This window comes from Onychomys torridus, chromosome 2, assembly GCF_903995425.1.
Source record: "Onychomys torridus chromosome 2, mOncTor1.1, whole genome shotgun sequence".
NCBI lineage: Eukaryota > Metazoa > Chordata > Mammalia > Rodentia > Cricetidae > Onychomys > Onychomys torridus.
This window is the reverse complement of record NC_050444.1, coordinates 98,752,909-98,772,501: the sequence shown is the minus strand read 5'-3', so window position 1 is coordinate 98,772,501 and position 19,593 is coordinate 98,752,909. Positions and strand designations below refer to the sequence as shown.

The following is a 19,593-nucleotide window of genomic DNA, read 5'->3' as shown; positions in this document are numbered from 1 at the left end:
GAAATGCAGCTCAAGTTTTATTGCCATGCCTCACCAATGTGGCTCTCCATTCTAACATTCATCATTGAATATTCATGTTTATTGTGCAAGGATCAAAGCATAAGCCAGGGCTCAGGGGAAGGCTACTTACCTTAAATTGGTAGTGGTTACTCATGTTGGGACACCTTTCTAGAATATTTTACCAATGGTATTTCATTGCAGAATATGCATTGTTAGAGCATACTGACCATGTGGTTTCTGCTCTGCCATTCATAAGCAGCAGGCGCCTCACATTGCAAGCAGCTCCTGCTGTCTTACGTAGGACTGTTACCAGAACCTTCACTTGTGCTTTCATATCCCACATGACCTTTTTACTTCACTTTATAGGAGAGTAGATCTTCAGATCATGTGGCTCTTTCTTAGGGTACAGGAGAATGTCGTTTTAAAAGTCAGTCTTTGTGCTACACAAATGGAGAAATGTTTCAGGTCATTCCTTATTGCTTGTGGCCAGCCCTTCCTTTTGCCTGAAGGCAAATGATGTAGAGCACATGGAAATTGTTCGCTGCAGGATATTTCATAATGTGTGTGGTATGACATGCAGATGGCCTGGTGATTGAACATTCAGTTCTTGTTCAGTGATGCTTGTGTTGGGTACTTGCAGCATCAGAATCCATACATGGTACTGGAATTCCCCCTAAATGATTGTTGAAATTCAAAAGTATCTCAAAGTACAGGTCCTGCATCTAGTTAATTGCAGAGAAGTTTTGAGTCAATTTAAAGTCCAAATGTCTCTTCCCCATTTCTTATTATTTGTAGTGTGTCTCTGCTTTTTCCCCTCACTTGCATACCCAGCCAGAAACTCCCAGTCCTCTGAGAGCAGCTGCATTCTTATAACTTTGAAAGACATCTAGAGGACTAACTTCTTAAACATGGTATCACATTTCAGAAGTCAAAACACAATGTGGCATTTACATGTAAAACAGGAAGAAGAAAAATCTGCCATCTTCAGGAATTAACCAGTTAATATTACACACACACACACACACACACACACACACACACACACCAGTATTTATCTCACACACATCCTAGTCAGTTCTCTCTCTCTCTGTCACTCTCTCTCTGTCTCTCTCTGTCTCTCTCTCTGTCTCTCTCTCTCTCTCTCTCTCTCTCTCTCACACACACACACACACACACACATACTAGTCTATCTTATACACACACACTCACTATTCCTCACACACTAGTCAGTATTTTTCACACAGACACACATCAGTCTTCTTCATACACACAGTCATTCTTACACACATATATGTCAGTCTTTCTTACACATTGTTCAATCTTTCTCTGTTACACACACACATCAGTTTTTCACACAGATATACAGACTTTCTCTTAAGCACATGCTAATTAGCCTTATCCACACACTTCCTTCTCATATTCATCTGCACCCACCCACCAGTATATTCATAAAATCCACCACTTCTTTTTGAAGGCCCACTAATGCTGACTCAGATGACTGTAGATGGACTTACTGAGCAAATGGTAGAAATCAGTTCATTCTTCCACAGTCCTTTTGCAGAAACAGAAAACATTATGTGAATCACACTGAGTAGGACTGCTGAACAGTGTTCTCTGGGTTTTCTCTGAAGTGTTATTGGCCCTACCCCTCTTCTGTCACTTCCATTTCATAAAGCAGGGGTTTAGAGCTACCTTGGGGTCACTGTCGCCATTCTCCCAAAGGGAAGTCTAGTTGTTCCTTTATTCTCATGGAACCATATCACTGCCTTTGGCCAATTAAGTTTTGTAGTCATTGCCTGGCTCTAAGCTCTGTCCAATCAATTTCTCTGTGTTGCTTATTAATGGGATGTGGTGAAAACTCTGAAAAAAAAAAATCAAAGATTCTGGCTCAGCTACAAAACTGATTGGCCATAGGAAAAGGATTGCTTGTTGAGACAATGCATGCCCTCCCTTCTCTCTCCTTCAGGAGAGATAATTCTGAAGTTTGTGTGCATTCGGACATGCCTAAGAGATAATTCAAGTTACTGGAGTGCAAGAACAGCCAGTTAAGCTCCAGGACTCCTTGTTTCCCATGGAAAGCCAGATGTGAAGCCTCACCAGAATGCATTCTGTTTCTTTTCACTTTACCTTGCCAGGAGCTCTTACACATTTCTGTAATAATAGCCAGGGTTTTGTGCTTAGCAGCAGCTGTTTATAACATCTGCCAGATAATTACTGAGCTGAATCAGAATTCACCTGCCTTAACCCAATGTGTGGGATGAATTCCTGATCAAGGAATAAAAGATTGATTGCAGTTACATTTTTCCATGCTTGTTAATAATCACTGCTATAGACACCAGGAAAGAGCAGATGCTTTTCTGGGGGAGGTGTAGATGAGAGGGAGGTGGAAAGGGGGGAAATATCCAGGAGCACCCACTTTTAACTACATATGTATGCGTCTCACATTCAGCAAAAGACATTGACATTTGTTAACACCATTGTAAAAAGATGCCGCGGCGTATGCTTCACATTCTAGATTCACTACAGCACCTGCTGACGATCGAGCCCCCTTTTATGTGTGAGTATCGGTGACTCAAAAGCTCATTATGGCTGTGTGTTACAACTTGTCTGTGAAAACCATTTCATGCTTTTGTAACATCCCAGTGCAGAAATAGATCCAGATTAGATTCAGTGTGTACAGTTTGGCTTTTTCTTCCTTTATAAGAACATAAATTCCAACAGAGCTATGCAGTTGCTACATTTTCTCATTGCAGTGATGGTTGTGAACTCATTTGGAAATCCCTTTTTGCCAGCCAGTAAGCTTTCAGACTCCTTTGTGAGGCTGATCCTGTCTGCATGTGCAGGCATAGCCCCCAGATTAGTAGTTGTTATTACATGTCAGCATCACTAAAACCAAGTCCTTTTTCTTCCACTCCATGTATAAGCATGTATAACCAGGTTACATTGAAGCTTTTAACGCAGCTCCCAAATAATCTGCTTCCATGTGTTTCTGCAGCTTGACATTCAGCTTTGCCGTCTTTGGCCCATACAGAGGTTTTATGGCTTGTGTGATTGGTCATGTGCTGGAACTGCTATGCATGTATATACTGTTGCATTGTGGGAATGCCTGTTCTGGTGGCCTCTGTCAGTGTTGGGCTGAATGACCATGGCTTTCTTTGTTCTTTCTCCTTGCTAACAAAATGTCAAACAAATATTTATAAAGCCTTCATTTATTACCCTCTGATAGAAATGATTAGCAAATACAGAAAGCAACTCATGAGTGGTGCTTGGGGTTTCAAGCTGGCTAATAAAGAAAGCAGGCGATGCTTGTTATTAGTATTATTGCTTTCATGCCCTACTGTCAACATATTTTCTCTTGGTTTTAAGAGTTTATTTATATGAGTTCTCTCAAATTTTAGAATTAACATGTTCTCTAAAATCCTGTTACCTTCTAGATTTTACATTAATTTTTATATATCAAATACAATAGGGTTTTCCTGAAATAAAATATATTGCATGTTTTTGACTCATGAAATTTGAAGAGAAAACAGCAAATCTATTCAGTATTTTTGTAACAACTCAAAGTATTTTATTGTTGTTTTTGTTGTTGTTTTCAGAGCTGAGGACCGACCCCAGGGCCTTGTATTTGCTAGGCAAGCGCTCTACCACTGAGCTAAATCCCCAACTCCGTTATTTTGTTTTTTTCAATAGATGAATAAATTAAGCTGGGCCACTTAAAAGCAATGCTTTCACCCTGCCTAAGGAAATTTTCCCAACTGGTGTTTTCTGCTCATAGTTTAGTTTTTGGGGTAGAAATGTCACAAGGAGATTCCCAGGGGAGTTGAGTGTTCTTTTGGTGGGCTGACGGTGGTGTAGCAAGCTGTGTTCTGAGAGGATCCTGCCTCACTGTCTGTGGTGGCATTTGGCTTATTTCTACAGCATAAAAGATCACATAGTTGTGGTTGAGGGTTTGGAGATTCAGCTGTGTTGTCTCACCTCAGAGCACGTCAAACCCATGAGACTGAACTTCTTCAACATGAAAGAGGGCATGTCTTTATGTTTGAAATATATCCTCTAACTCCAAAGTAGTGAATCTGTGATTTAATTTTCTTACATTATAAAAAATAGTCTGTATATCCTTACCCTCCAGGGCCAGGATCTTTTGGACTCGTCATAATGGATATATTGATTGGTTTAAGAGTTTTGTCATTTCTCTCTTGAGCATGTTTTATACATACTCTTTTTTTTCTTAGTTGCACATTCATGTCTGCCCTACTGATAGCAGGTGCAGTATTTCTCTAGGTAGGGGTTAATTGAAGGCTCTTGACCAGCTTCCTCACACATTTTATCAGTGTTGTCACTACCCTTACAGAATAGCAGTATATTTGAACTTTGCAGTGCTGGTTGCCAAGGCCATTGCTGTGTTCTGATTCTGTCTCCAGTGCCACGTCATCCACATGATGAGTACTCAGTTGCTACGGGTTGGATTTACTAGTTTACTTTCAAGTGTGAACAGTTGAATTTCTGCGAGGAAAAAAGATAAAAGAGGTTTCTACACATTAATGAATCCTTCTTTAACTTAAGTATGTTAGCTTCAGGCTTCAGGTTTTTAAGGTCGTAAATTAATAGAGCTCACTCAATCACTGATTATGTCAATTAATGTCCATAATTAACTTTATTATAAACAACAATAAATTCTAGATATTTAGTGCTTAATAAAGTAAACCTAATTTATTTCTGCTAGGGAATCTATCTTATGACAATAATATTAATATGGATATTTATTTACGTACTTATTTATTTTGCGGTACTACTGGTGAACCTAGGCCCTGGGCATGGTAAGCAAACATTCTACAATTGATCTATATTCTAGTCCTATTCATTCATTTATCAATGTAGTAACAGGAGCAAACCCAGGACTTTTCACTATAAATGCTCTGCTGTTGAACTGCCTCCCTTGCTCTCTTATCAAATTTTACAGCTTCCTAATCTCAAAAAAAATTACATTGGTTATCTCATTTGGAGAAATATATAATCCTACTTTCTTTCCTGTGTGGTTGTTAATAAATTAGTATTATATCAGTAGCATTTGCAATTTTTATTTCATTTGTTGTGTTTGCCTGTAGAGTATTTTGCCTTTTGAATTTTGGATCACCTATTGAGCATGCTCATTCCACACATCACATGCAGTGTAGATGTGAATGGGCAGTATGATTGTTTTCTGTGTTTGGAAGGCTTTCATAACAGAATTCTGTTCCCTTTGCTTTCACGGATTATGTTTATTTCCAGAATTACTTATGTGCCTGCAGAACATTTGGAAGAGTTCAGACTAAGTTTTAGTCAACAATCTGGAGGAATAATGGCACTGGATATTTTTTCTTCATACACTGGCAGGTGAGTAAATAAGTCTACAACAAAACAATCAATGATGCAGAAGATTTTTAAAAAATTAAGTCTCCTTTTGTGTCAGTTACTCAAGTAATTATAATTTGGAATTGAAAATTTGGGAAATATATGAATATTCAAATCAATAAATTAAAACAACCTTTTATTTGCCCACCTAGCAGCACTTTTAGCATTAAGTTTTGGTGATTCTCCCCACATTATCATGTCATGAGTTCTCTGGACAGCACATTTTCTGTGGTTTTATATAATGCTTTCACTTTTCCTAGAAATATCAAACAACTCGATCAGAAACATTTTTTAGCAAACATATTTATTCTCTTTGAAGACTCTTAGGCTCAGAATCTTGGTATAAAGGGATATTAGGAAACCTTGCTTAGCTTTTTAAGGAACTTTGTATACAGTATGTTAAGAACCTTTAAATAATAGGGTGTTCTTCACTCTTACAAAAAGACAGAATTGGGGCTCTTTGGTACTACTGACTGAGTTCACAGCAGGAGAGAAATGTCAGAGTGCTTTCTCTGGAAGGATGTTCTGTGGGTTGCTTTTTGCAGTTACACTGACAGTTGGATACCAGATTTCTCGTAAGCATACTGTAGAGCATAGAGCTTCAAAAACATTTGGAGGCCTTCTCCGAAGAATCCTGCACCCACAGAGGGTGTCAGAACACCCTGGTTCCCAGTAGCCCTGAAGGAATTATGATATAGCACCATTGTTTCATCTGCACATTATACAAGGCCACAGTGTGCAGAGAGTTGTTGAGAATGGAAAGACATGATCTTTGCTTAATAAAGGAAAAGAAAATTACAGTCTTTTGGGCCTCATGACATTTATGACAGGAAGACCCCACCCTGTACAAAGTTGGCCCAAGTATACTCCAGAATTCCTGTCTCAGGCTTAATAGCATAGGTCAATTGTAGTTTGCTAATGTTTCCTATCAAAATCAGAAAAGTAATCTTTCTTCTGTCCAAATAGAGGACCAGTTAAGATCTCATTACTTACGTTCATGGGCCTTAAAACAGAGTCCTTGCCCTGGAGGAGATGGGCACGGGGGTGGGGGGTGGGGTGGGGTGGGGTGGGGGGGGTGGAGGAGGGAGGACAGGGGAATATGTGCCTGATATATAAAATTAAATCAAATTATAAAATAAATTTTAAAAAACCATTAAAAAATTTTAGAAAGAAAGAGCTACTTTCACCACTGTTCCTCTCAGCATAGAGAGAAAAATGGCCTTGGTTGCCCCGACTAGTGATGAGCTGTTTCATTGCAAAGAAAGCATATTTGTTGTTAACAACATGATGCTTTCAAAAGGCAGTCTGCATCTTACAGAGGAGGAATCTACAGCAGCAAGTGCTTAACTGCTGGAGTCCCACAGCTAGTTTCAAAGCCAAACTCAGGATGTAATTGGTCAGGCTCTAGGATCTTGACCATTGAATCCAAAGGAAGAATTGAACAAGCCCTTAAAACAAAGCGGCAGTGTGGCACAGTACAATATGGCCAATATCGCTTATGCATAGTTTAGGCATAGCTTATGCATAGATCTCCTAGCTTGGGCTTTAGGGCAGATAACCCCTCCCCCCAGCCTGTGGCTGTCAGTAGCTGTTAATAGCAGCTGCTCACATTCTCTCTCTGTCTCCCAAACCTACTTTTTCCTTCATCTCCTTTTCATCTCTTTGGCTTATATTTCTCTGCTTCCTTACCAGAGGACCTGGACTGTTTCTCATTCAGCTCCTTGACATTTCTTTTAGAATACACCCCTTGGAACTGTTGCTAACCATCCTGGACCATTGTCAGGTTTAGACTCCAGAAAGCACAGCTTTTCCCAGATTTGCCCTCTTTAGTGTACATAAAAGGGGACTTCAAGCGCAAAGCAGCTGGTAGGGCCTGTGGCCGGTAAATTTCATTTTAACAATGTTTAAACAGTATTTGACCATTCAGGTCAAAGAAAAGGATGTTTGTGGAGAGCCAGGACATTGGTTTGTCAGTCCTATGAATCATGTTCAAGGGCAGATCCACGGGGTCACCTGACTTCTGGTTGCAAATCTGAAGATCACATAGTTTGAATGAGTTTAACATTCCTATCAGTGAAGAATGCTATAATTAGATGCATGTTTTCTTTAGATTTTTCAGTTCTATAAAATCAACTGATGATGAATTCTATCAAGGCACAGAAATATTTGCTGAGTAATTTTCCTTTAGAATCCCAGAGTTTGATGCAATTTCTCCATTCCTTTCTTTTACCCTCCTTTATCCTGCCACATTTCATCAGCAAAATGGAGAGGCAAGACTTCGTGTGCAGCAGCTGACTCTAGTGTAAAGTTATTGTTTGGTTGGTTTTGTTTCCTATGCTAGGAAGTGTTATAAATTTGTAGGTCAGATACAGTGAAAATTCAGACAGCTCTGGGTTTGTTGTTGTTGTTTGTTTGTTTGTTTGTTTGTTTGAACTAACAGCAAGGTAGTGTTGCTCGGAATTCTCACTGTATATTTCCTTAATCAGAGACATTCCAGAACTGCCAGAGCGAGAAGAAGGAGAAGGGGAAGAAAGTGAATTGCAGAATGCAGCCTACAGCAGCTGGAATCAGCCCCGGAGGTAAGGACTACTCCGTTCAGCCTGTTCAGTGAGTTTACAAGTTTGAAGAGAGAAAGAGAGAGAAGGACATGTGGTCTAGAGGACTGGCCTATAGCTTGCTACTTACGGCATCAGACACTCTTTTCAAGCACTGTTAATCCTTTATTTCTTCATATGTACACCAGAGAACATAATGTTTCACACAGTGTTAAAACTAACTTACACATAAGGGATCTATAGTAGAAAATTGACTAAAGTATGCACAGGTAGTTGGAATGAATAAGAGCTGAATAGTTTTAGATATAGCGCCAAATGTTCATTTACATTTTAACATTGTTTACATTTAACATGTTTACATTTAAAATGATATATATTTAACCATTATATATATATATATAACATACATATTATATTTTACATACATATATTAATATGTGTGTTGTTAGAGAGAGAGAGAGAGAGAAACAACTGTAAGTATGAAAGAAAGAAATACGAGCAAAGAACTTTCTGTGACAGGTTGAGTTTGTCTAAGGCCTTACGCTTGCTGGCACATTTCCTATGCAGCAAAGACGACTGAGCCTGAATATGCTCTGACAAACCACTGTATCCTGAGGACACACTAACATGCCCATTCAGAGTCAAGTCAGCTTCTGAGTCTTCAGTAGGTCTAAAACTAAGACATAATCCCTACCTCTGAGAAACATAGGATATCCTTGACCAGGCAAGATCTAGAGATAGAGATGAAGCATAGAACAATGTAGGATATTAAATATCAGGAGTAATGGCTCAGCCCCTTCAAACAGCCCTGAAGTTAACCATTATCACGAAGCCTTGCATTGTGATGTTGCCTGTTTACAAATGACCCTTAACCTGCAGCCATACATTTCAAAATACAAAAAAAAAAGACTATTTTTATGTCATTTTCAGAGAAAATTCAATTTGAATTTCTTCAATAGGCATTTAGCTTGCTGTCTCTTTACAGCATTATCCATGTTGAGAAAAGGCTATATGTGAAAGATCTTTGACAGATTATCCATTATAAGGTGTTACATGTTTTATTTATTTGTATTAATAGATGCAGAAAGAAATTAAAGCTATTTCAGAGCAGGGTGTTACAGATCAACTTAAATTTTGTTGGAAAAAGTAGTAACAATAGGGGAGTTGAGGTGGCTTAGTTATAATCACACACTGATAAGAAAACTAGTTCAGGCAGTGTGGGAGTGGTCGGAGGCAATGTGAACTGTACTTGAGTCCCTTTCCTTCTGCACAAGTGTCTTAAAGCTCTTCATTTGTATAACTGTGTTAGTTATGGAGTCTTTTAAATTTGGAGGAAGAGTCAGTAAGCCCTGCGTCTTAACTGCCCCAGATGGCAGTGGGCAGTCGTCAGTGGTGCCTGGTCCAGTCTGTGTGTCTTCTCTTGGGGGTAACCAAACAAAAGGAAGTTGTTACAGAAAAGGAAGCACACATCCTTGGATCTGGAAAGTTTGTATGCTGTGCTCCTCAGTTTTGTCTTCACATCAACCTAAGAATTCCCTCTGTGGTTGTGATTTACACTAAGCAAATGCCTAAGGCTTCCACAGAAGCTTTTTTAACAAGACATTTAACAAGTTACTCCAGGGGAATGTTCATAGATGGTGAATGGTTAAGAAGCAGACCAGCACAGCCAGAGCTTTCTGGAAATGAGGGCCTACTTCCCAGTGTTGGAAACACAACATCAGCAGAGATTTGTTTAGAAATAGAGGGTATTTGTTAGTTAAGTGTTAAGGATTGTAAAATGGGACTCATGAAAGGGCTCAGTGGTAAAGGTGCTTGCTGCATAAGCCAAATGACCTGAGTTCAATCCCCAGAGCCTGCAAAGTGGGAGAAGGGAGAACCAATTTCACCAAGTTGTCCTATGACTTTCACATGCACATTACATACATCACACACACAATAGTAATGTTTAAAAATTAAGATATAAAGTAGGCATGAGTAAATTAGATTTTTGCTAAAATGATTTCCTCATGTATCATTTTCCAGCTTGCTTACATTTTTTATCTTGTGCTTTGGAGATCTATGTTATACTCACTACTTTAAAATCTGATTGAGGCCACAGCTGATACTTGAGTGGCTTACAGTATGTTGTTACACTAATTCTGTGCAGCAAATATATATTTGTATGTATAAAATCTTATTTAGGGTTTGTATGTATGTATCCAGAAGTATAATTACTGGCTAAAAATTTATATGCATTTTAAAGGTTTTTTAAAGTTACCTTCTTTCTTTTTATGGTGATCATAGCAGCTTCCACTTCTTTTTCCATACATGAGTGTTCTCCAAATGACATGTGTAACATTTTTAAAAGTGTTCTCTCAATGGATAGAAAATGACACTTTGTCTTTACACACTTTAGGTTTGAGGGGGTGGGTTTACCTGCTTAACATACAGATAAAGTAGTATACTTCCAGCCATTCCTGTGAAAATCACCACCACCACCACCACCACCACCATGATCATCATCATCATCATCATCATCATCATCATCATCATAGATTTATCTGGTGCTTACTCTATGTTCTATGCCAGTGTTTTTGTTTTACAGTTATATATTAAGTAATTAATTCTGCAGAAGACTATCTTACTGGAGGTTTTTATTGGCTGCATTTCACAGCAGAGATAAATAAGACAAAGAGACTAAGTAGGTTGTGTCATGTGATTAAGTAGCAGAAGAGCAGGGCTAGAGTCCAGGGCCTCTGCTCACATAGCCCAGCTGTCTGGTCCCAGAGCCAGAATGTGCTCTGCAGTGTTTCTTGACAGGTGTCCTTCTTTCCCAGGGATATCCACCGTGCTGCGTCTAGTGACTGGTCAGCCTAGCTTCCTGCTTGTGTGATCATTTGGCTGTGGTCTGCCTTGTTTAAGGATTCACAGAGTATACATCACAATAGTATGTGTAAACTGTAGATCCACTAGAGTACTCTGGGCTGTTTGCCATAGTTCCTGAATCTTTAATACTTCCTTTGGAGGTCTAAAGAGTATGTACCTTCTAGGCTTGATATGAGGATTAAGTGGAAGCATATTTAGTTCCCTTAAAGAGTGGGTTATAGCCTTACTATAATTTGCTGCTGATATCACTTCAGAAATAATTTCAACACTTATTTTTCAATGAACAGCCTTAGGGGACATTTCCTGTCATTCCTTTTTAAAGTTTTCTTAAGAGCTCAAGAGTCCTACCTGGATTCTAATGTGTGTACATACGTTGGCTAAATTTCTTTGACCAAATTACTGTTAAAACTAATTCAAGAATTATTTAAGTGGGGCTGAAGACCCTTTTCTTTCCCCTTCATGGGCACAAGCATGCACATCTGCACATATATATGAGTTTACTTCACACTGACACATTTGCAAATACATGTACACACATCTGCATAGACATGTGTATATACCTCATACTGACACATATGCATTTGTGCATATACATGCATAGACATACAAACAGCTACAATAATATATAATGTTATTATAATAAAAATAAAATATAAAATTTATAAATATAATAAAAATAAATATTAAAATATAAAGGGATGTTGGTTTTTTGATTTTTATAATCTAGAGAGAAAAATGTTGAATAATATTTTAGTTTGTTTATTCACAAAGATCATGGTCCAATTTGTTCTAACTAAACAGATCAACTTTCTAAGACTATATATATTCAGTAAAGAAAAAAATTTGCTTGACCAAAGAAATATTTCTGTTGTGCATCTCATCTGACATACCTGCTGCCCCACACTAGCCCTTTTTTTCTGCTGGTTCATTCACTTTGCAGCAGGCCTATTTTCTTCTCATTGAAACACCCCAAATGTCAGCATTGAGGACACACTGGGCCATCCTGTCTTCTTGTCCTCAATGTCCAACATCATTGTCTTCCATGAAGTCTGGAATAGATGCAGCGTCTTATCAACATCCGGAACCTCTTCCTCACTCATGCTTGCATTCTTCCTTTTTCACAGGATGGTCCTGTAAGTCCATCCTTACCTCTTTTTCCTTTTGTAGTGCTTGCTAGCAAACACCAAACAATCACTTTACCAACTAAATCCTCAGCCTCCATTCCTAACTCTTTAGCTGTTTGACAGTTCTTCTGTGTGAGTTCTGTGTTTCTTGTGTGGATGGGGTTGGACAATCACTAGGGCTGCCAGGTACTAGCATATGATATCAACTTTCAGAACAGCGAGGAGCCACTGTGCTTCCTGGAGTGGAAGGTGCAAAGCAGTTCAGGGTATCTTGGGAGGTGCTGGAAAGATCATTTCATGTAGAATATTTTCAGCGACTGCCCTTCATGCCCTGACTGTTAATGACCAGGTCTGCTCTGGCAAGAAAGACTCCCACAGAGGCAAGCTTCTGATTAGTGTGTGCAAAAGTGTTCTTTCCCTGGATTTGGCTGCTAAACCTAGAAGCTGCCATCTGTTCAGTGGTAGCTGAGTCTCCTGATCATGTAATGTCTGTATTATTAACACTCCTATAAAATGGCACTTCATTGCTGGCCTGCACTTTTAGCCTAGAATGTGAGTCCAATATCAATACCAACAAAACATGTAAGTTGGAAAGTATTTAATTTAATCTCTTATGACTAGGGTGCCATTGTGATTAGACATATTTATTATTCTAAGTGTGTGAGTCAGAGGCTTTAAGAACCTTCACTATATAAATATAGTGCCATCATGTACAGAAGACTTTTCATCTTGTAAAACTAAGACTGTGTTCATTGAACAATACCTCCCTATCCACTTTCCAGCTGCGCAAACTCCATTCTATGTCCTGTCCCTGAGTACATCTCCTCTGGGCTTCTGTGAGTGTAAACATAGGCATTGGTCCTTACTTCATTTAGCTGGCCAATTTTATACAGCATAGTATACTGTTTGTGTATGTTAAAACATATAGCATTTTCTTCCTTTTTAAGACAGGATAAAATTCCATAATAAGCTATGTATCATTTTGTTTATTTTTAAATTTTAAAATTATCCACTATTGTATGTGTTTCATGTGTGTGCATGAGTGTGGGTTCATGGGCAGGTTGGAGAACAACTTCTGGAAGTTGGTTTATCTCCTACCAATAATTTGAGGCAAGCTCACTCCAGTTTCCTCTGCTCAGTGTATGCCAGGCTAGCTGTCTATGAGCTTCTGGGTAGTTCTTCTATGTCTCCCATCCCTTTATAGGAGTACTGGGATTACAGATGTGAGCCAACACATTTGGCTTTTATGGCCTGCAGGGAACAAACGTAGGTGTGTCAGGATTGTGCAGATAGCATTTTGATGCACCAAGCCCCCTCACCAGCCCTTACTTTTCATTTCTAGAAGACCTCTTAACTGTTGTGGATGGTGCTTTTCTGATGTAGGTATTCAAAAGATTTCTTCACAACCCTGATTTGTGTCCTTTTGGCTGTGTTCCCATATGGTAGCTGTGTCTTTAATTTGCTGTTGTGGCTGTACCTGTCACGTTCACACCAGCAATGCACAGAGCTCCCATCTCTCTCCAGTCTCATAGACACTAGTTATTTTCTGTTCTGTTAAAAATTTTCATCCTAATGTATTCTTGGGTACTGATTGCGTCTCTACAGATGTTAATCATTGTTTTATGTGTTTACAAACCATTTATAAGCCTGTAGCTAAATTTTTATTCAAGCTCTTAATTTTTGATCTAGTTGTTTGGGTTTTTGGTGACTGGATTTTAGAAACTTCATTCATACATTCCAGATATTAATTCCTTATCGGATGTGGTTCCCAAATATTGTTTTCTTTCTGTAAATTGTCTCTTTTGCCTATAATTTAAAGAAGTCCAATTTGTCTGTAACATTTTATTGCCTATGTTCTTGGTGTCAATACTGGCTAGTTTTATCTCAATTTGACACAAGCCAGAATCAGGAGAGAGGTGGGAGCCTCATTTGAGAAATTGCCCCCATAAGATCCAGATGTAAGGCATTTTCTTAATTAGTGTCCAGTGGGGCAGGCCCAGCACATTGTGGGTGGTGCCCCCCCACCCCGAGCTGGTGGTCCTAATTTCTATAAAAAAGCAGGCTGAGAAAGCCAGAAGGAACAAGCAAGTAAAAGCACCCCTCCATGGCCTCTGCTCCTGCCTACAGGTTCCTGCCTTGTTTGAGTTCCTGTTTTTAACCTCCCTTGATAATGAACAGTGATATGGAACTGTTAGCTGAACTAAACCCTTTCCTCCCCAACTTGTTTTTGGTCAGGTCATGGTGTTTCATCATCAATAACTAAGTCATCTACGGGACATTCTAAAGTTCAGGAAGCTTTTCCTTTGTGTTTTTCTCTGAGAGTTTATGATTTTATTTTCATTATAGGGTGGAACTTTGGAGAGAACCTAGCAAGTCCTTGGGCATCAGCATTGTTGGTGGCCGAGGGATGGGGAGCCGCCTGAGCAATGGTGAAGTGATGAGGGGCATTTTCATCAAACATGTTCTTGAAGATAGTCCAGCTGGCAAAAATGGAACCTTGAAGCCTGGAGACAGAATAGTTGAGGTAACCGCCAGTGAGCTTTCTGTTCAAAATCTTTTCCCTCTTTCACTTTCTTACCAAAGGAGTTGCCATCCTAGCCCCTGGTTAGAGTCAGACGTTTGTAATGGCAAGGGTTTTCTTTTCATCCAGTTTTTTTTTTTTTAATTTTTTGTATGTGATGACAAATTATGTTTGTCATGTAAAAATGGGTGTCTAGAAATATAGACAATGAATTTTAAAAGCATTGGTCCTAAGGAATATAAATTAAAAAAATTCTTAGGGGAAAATTAAAATGTTTAATATTTTGTATGTACAGGGAAAATATGCATCTCATAGTTAAGTTTTCCAGGAAGATATTATTTCACAAAATACTTTATTATAGTCATTTCTATGTAAACTTCATTGAATGAGGTTTTGTTCCAAGTGAGTCTTTTCTCCTAAAATTTTCTATGCTGTGAACTTGATGACTTTTTAAATGAATGTTTCAACAAAGCTAGGAGCCTCCTCCTCAGTACTGTGCTCTTTCTCAAGAAGGCCCTGTGTATGCACGTGCATGGCAAAGACTTTGTTCTTTGTAAGAAATCATATGCCAACCATAATTAAACTTTAATATCTTGCACAGGGTTCTTATGTGCAGTGGGGCCATACAGGCTTCTACTGATGTGTATGTATTATAAGAGCAGCTACAATGTTCCCAGTGCAGGGCTAGGAGCTAGTATCCACAGTAGACAGGCATTGGACCTGCCTGGCCAGAAAGAAGCAGAGAAGTAGCCAGAATACCTCAGAGCAGTACAATAAGTTATCAAATCAGATTAAGCACTGTTAGATTTAAAATGTTGAGAAGTGAGTGTGTGATCTGGATTTTCTAACCTACAGAGTGAAGTGAAAGGAGTAACTGATAAGAAAAGATGTTTATGACTCTAATGGACATTGTGTTTCCTTATACAACTGATTGTCTCATTTTCTCAGTCAATAAGACTTAGACATTAAAATGCCTTCCTGGTTCAGAAGGTTGCTTATTGCATAGCAGTCATAATTTAGAATGAACACTTTGGCTAGGATTTAGCTCAATACCAGGGTGGTCACTGTATGTGCATGCAAGGCCCTGGGTTTAAATCCCCAGAACTGTAAAGTGAAAATAAAATATCTTAGTGTTGTCTAGCTCATTGATTCATCTGTCTATTCTCTGAGCCTGAGGAAATGAGAGATTGAAGTTTGAGAGGAAACAGGCATCTTGTGCTATTCCTGTGACCATCTATAAGAACAAATGACAGGATAGACTGGCCCACTCACATTAAATTATATACTAGCCTCTTTAATGGAATTTTTTCTTATAGTTAGAACTTCATCTGAAGTTTCAATTTTAAGTTGTTACTAGGGTGTTTATTTTATGTAGTTTAACTATGAAATACTTTTTGCCTAAAAGAAAAATAAGAATTACTAATAGTCATCTTTAGACATGATTGGCCATAGTTTGCTCCTAAAATGCCAATAAATGCTCCTAAAATAATTAAATATTGCCAGGCAGTAGTGGTGCATGCCTTTAATCCCAGCACTTGGGAGGCAGAGCCAGATGGGTCTCTGTGAGTTCGAGGCCAGCATGGTCTAAAGAGCGAGACCCAGGACAGGTGACAGGCACCAAAACTACACAGAGAAACCCTGTCTCAAAAAAACAAAACAAAACAACCTAATTAATTATTAATTAAATTAGTAAAGACTAAACAAGATTAATTAAAACATCCTTTTCTAATTGAAAAGAATGTTTTGTGTGTGTTGTAAAACACCTGCATTTAGGTTAGTGGTGACTTCTTCAGTACATGATATGCAGGGTTTCTCCAGGAAATAGAAGCCTAGGCCCTTGTAGTCCTGGCATTCTAGAACAGCCCTGTACTATTGTGCTTGCTTTGGGACCTGAGTAACAATGTTTAGTTGACATACAGTAGGCATGAATATCGACTTGTTAGAAACATTAAAGACCATTTCAGTATGAGTTAAAAATTATTGTCATATCACCAAAGTGTCAACCTGAAAGGAGCTTTTAACTAGATGTGTATAATTCTGTGTCAGGACTTACTGACTGGTTTTCTTCTACAGAATTGTGTCTGCTCTGAGCTTTGGTAACTGGAAATGACAGCATCTGCAGTTACCTGGCAGGATTAACCTTTGGCCCTTTCTCTTTCTTCCTTCGTTCCTGACCATCTATCTAGTGCAGAAGCTGAGCTGACTGTTACCCACAAAGCATTACAAAATGACTTTTATTTTTCAAATTATTTATATAAGAAAATTACAAACAAGCACAATTTCTTGGCTTCCAAATTCTCTTTCGTCTACTGCAGATTCTTTTGCAAAACTAACCTAACAGTAGTCTCACATTTCTGAATATCATAATTTTGTTTATTCTTTACATTTTTTGAAGAGAAACCCATGAATAATCACTCTCTCCCCACCTGTCATGTCCTAAGTAAATCACTTTATGAAGAACTAGAAGAACTGCACAGGCTTCAATGAAAGGGACCCCGAATGCATCTTCCCAGACTGTTTCTTTAATGATGCTGATTTCTAAACTGACTCATAAACATAAAGAGCAGCTCATGCTATGAGGAATACAGATGCAGAGCCCTCAGTCCAACTGATTATGACTCCAGTTGACTTTGGAAGAACTGTATCCATACAAGGTGCCACAAATCCACGGAGGGATGAGAAGTATGCAGCCTAAAAACTCGATTTGATACCAAAACAAATCTCTAAGGATCTAAAGGAGCTTCGGAACTCCTGATCCAAATTGCTATTATGTTCTTCTAGCTTGTTGAAATGTTAAGCTGAGGCCTTCCATTGCAGGTGGATGGAATGGACCTCAGAGATGCAAGCCATGAACAAGCTGTGGAAGCCATTCGGAAAGCAGGCAACCCTGTAGTATTTATGGTACAGAGCATTATAAACAAACCAAGGGTAAGCAAACACAAAGGGCCAGGTAGGCATACTGAAACGGTGCTCAACTTGGAGTCTAATGTAGCAAGGACCAAGTTGTCTGCATGTACACCTACCAGTTTTTGAAGTCTCAGATGTTTACAAAAGGTTTCCTTTGCTGTATTGAAACATTGAGCTGCCCTGCAAATCTCTTCTACTGTATATATGAATGAAGTCTTCAAAATATGTGAAAGATGAATTAAGTTGTCACCATGTCAAGTTGATATCTTGCTAGTATCCATTCTGATTTTAAAAAATAAACAAATTACTGAAAGGAATAGAATGTGATATGTAGATTAAACACTAGTCGTTTTTAATTGAGACTCTTGGAAGCTATAAAGAGATTTTCCCCCAAATTTATTCTTTAGATAGAATCTCCTACCTATGCAGTCCAAATGATTTCATAGTTCTTTTCAGATAAAATCAGAATGCAGGTCATCACAGATGCTTGGAAACAGAAACCTATCAGCCCATTTAACCCTTCAGCCATCATTATTAAACTAGTTTAAACACTCATTTTAGGGACTAAGCATGGTGTTGTGTTCCTGCATTCCCAGTTTTCCAGAGGCCAAGACAGGAAGATTTGAATTCAAATTTGTTACTACTGGTAGTACCTACCAATGAAATAAAGAATGAAAATAAATTTTAAGAATGTATAAGTGTATCACTGGCTATTAGGGCTAGAAAGGATACAAACTGCAACTTAACATACTTGATATGCCCTAATGGTGCTGAAGGTGAACATTTTGCTGATAGTTCAATGCTTTGGATTCCTTCTTTATGCCTCACTGAAAAGTCTCTTCATATGCAGTAGTTATTAAAAATCTGTAACACATATACCAACACCATTATTCGGAAACATCTATGTGCCCTCCAAGTGGAGTTTTCTTAAAACTGATTTCCCAAGATTCCTGGAGCTCCTGAAACTCCATGAGATGCTGCTTTTGGGTGTAAAAGCTTGTGCACCTGTTCCCCTGACCTCTGTTTGCTGGCAGGGCTAGGGTTGGTTGGCTTTGAAAGAAAAGTGTTTGTACATGTGAGGGCAGCCAAAGACATCATGTGAAACTTTAAAAAATGTGGTGTTATATGCAAAATACATTAAACTTTAACCTGGAAAATTAAGAATTTATGATATGAATGTTGAAATGATGGAAGAAAGGTAGCAGGCACCCTGTGACATCAGTGAGATGAGCGAAATGAGCCTTCTGGTGTCCTGAACACAGAGCCCAGGTTCATGTTACTGCTCCATCTCCTTGTTGTCAAGACAGGTGTGGCTCTGGTTTGGGTTCACAGTGTGAAATGGATGGAGTGGTTCCTAATATAAGCAGTTCTCTTCACATCTGCAGTTCTTAACCATTCAGTTGTTTATTGTTAGGTAATAATTATCCATTCAGATAGAAAATCTGCCAAATGATAGGGCTGCCTCATGCCGCATTCTTTGCAAATGCTATTCAGTTTGTTTAAATAACTACAAATCTTCATACATTTGTTAACATTTGTTGTGTTAAACATAGACGCAGCATGGTAATATTGTAAATGGCTGTTTAAGTTGAGTTACAGCCATTTTTTGTGTGGGAGGGTTTATTCTCTTTTTTTGTTTTATTTTAATTTCTAACTCATATCATTTAGGATAATATTATAAACTGCTGAATAGTGATTCTTAATATTACTTTGAACACTTAAACTACAAACATTTCTTTCAATGCCAATCACATTTTCTAATGAGCTGGAAAGATATTGTCTCATACACCTGGAAAATATTCCTATTTTTTTTTTATTTGAGGCATAATGACACCTAATTTTATAGCAATTATTCCAGGATAAATCTTGCTTAGAAATGACATGTTTAGTCAAGTTAGACACATTTTGCTTTGGGAAACTAGAATTAATTTTGCATTTAAAATGAGATATTCTTTGTTAGTGGTGATTTACTTCCAAATGGAAGTAATCAGGCCTCTGGTTAGCTAAAGGAAAAACACCACCAATGCACTTAACGAAGAATCCCCGTGAGACAAAGTTTTCTTTGTGAGAAGAAGATAAAGCTTCTGGAAAATTTTGCACAGTTGAGAAGGCAGTCTGTCTGTCTGTCCTTTGACTCTTCAGGGATAAGAATATAGAGTTTTAGTGCACTGTCAGTTATAATGTTTCTTCCTTCGATTGTCCTAAGGACATTTTATCCTTGATTTTTTTA

General features: G+C 38.4%; 1 protein-coding gene across 13 annotated transcripts in view; it reads left to right on the top strand.

Moving 5' to 3' along the window:
- Positions 1-19,593, top strand: part of Mpdz (multiple PDZ domain crumbs cell polarity complex component) — a 144,916-nt gene that overhangs the window by 87,195 nt on the left and 38,128 nt on the right. For 6 of the 13 annotated variants that reach the window (XM_036179661.1, XM_036179659.1, XM_036179656.1 and 3 more), the window contains 5 exons: positions 2,516-2,557; positions 5,269-5,373; positions 7,878-7,970; positions 14,282-14,459; positions 17,274-17,384. In XM_036179661.1, the coding sequence (XP_036035554.1) occupies positions 2,516-2,557; positions 5,269-5,373; positions 7,878-7,970; positions 14,282-14,459; positions 17,274-17,384 (529 nt within the window). The remainder of the gene's footprint in view (positions 1-2,515; positions 2,558-5,268; positions 5,374-7,877; positions 7,971-14,281; positions 14,460-17,273; positions 17,385-19,593) is intronic. The other 7 variants (XM_036179665.1, XM_036179662.1, XM_036179664.1 and 4 more) reach the window with 3 other exon arrangements.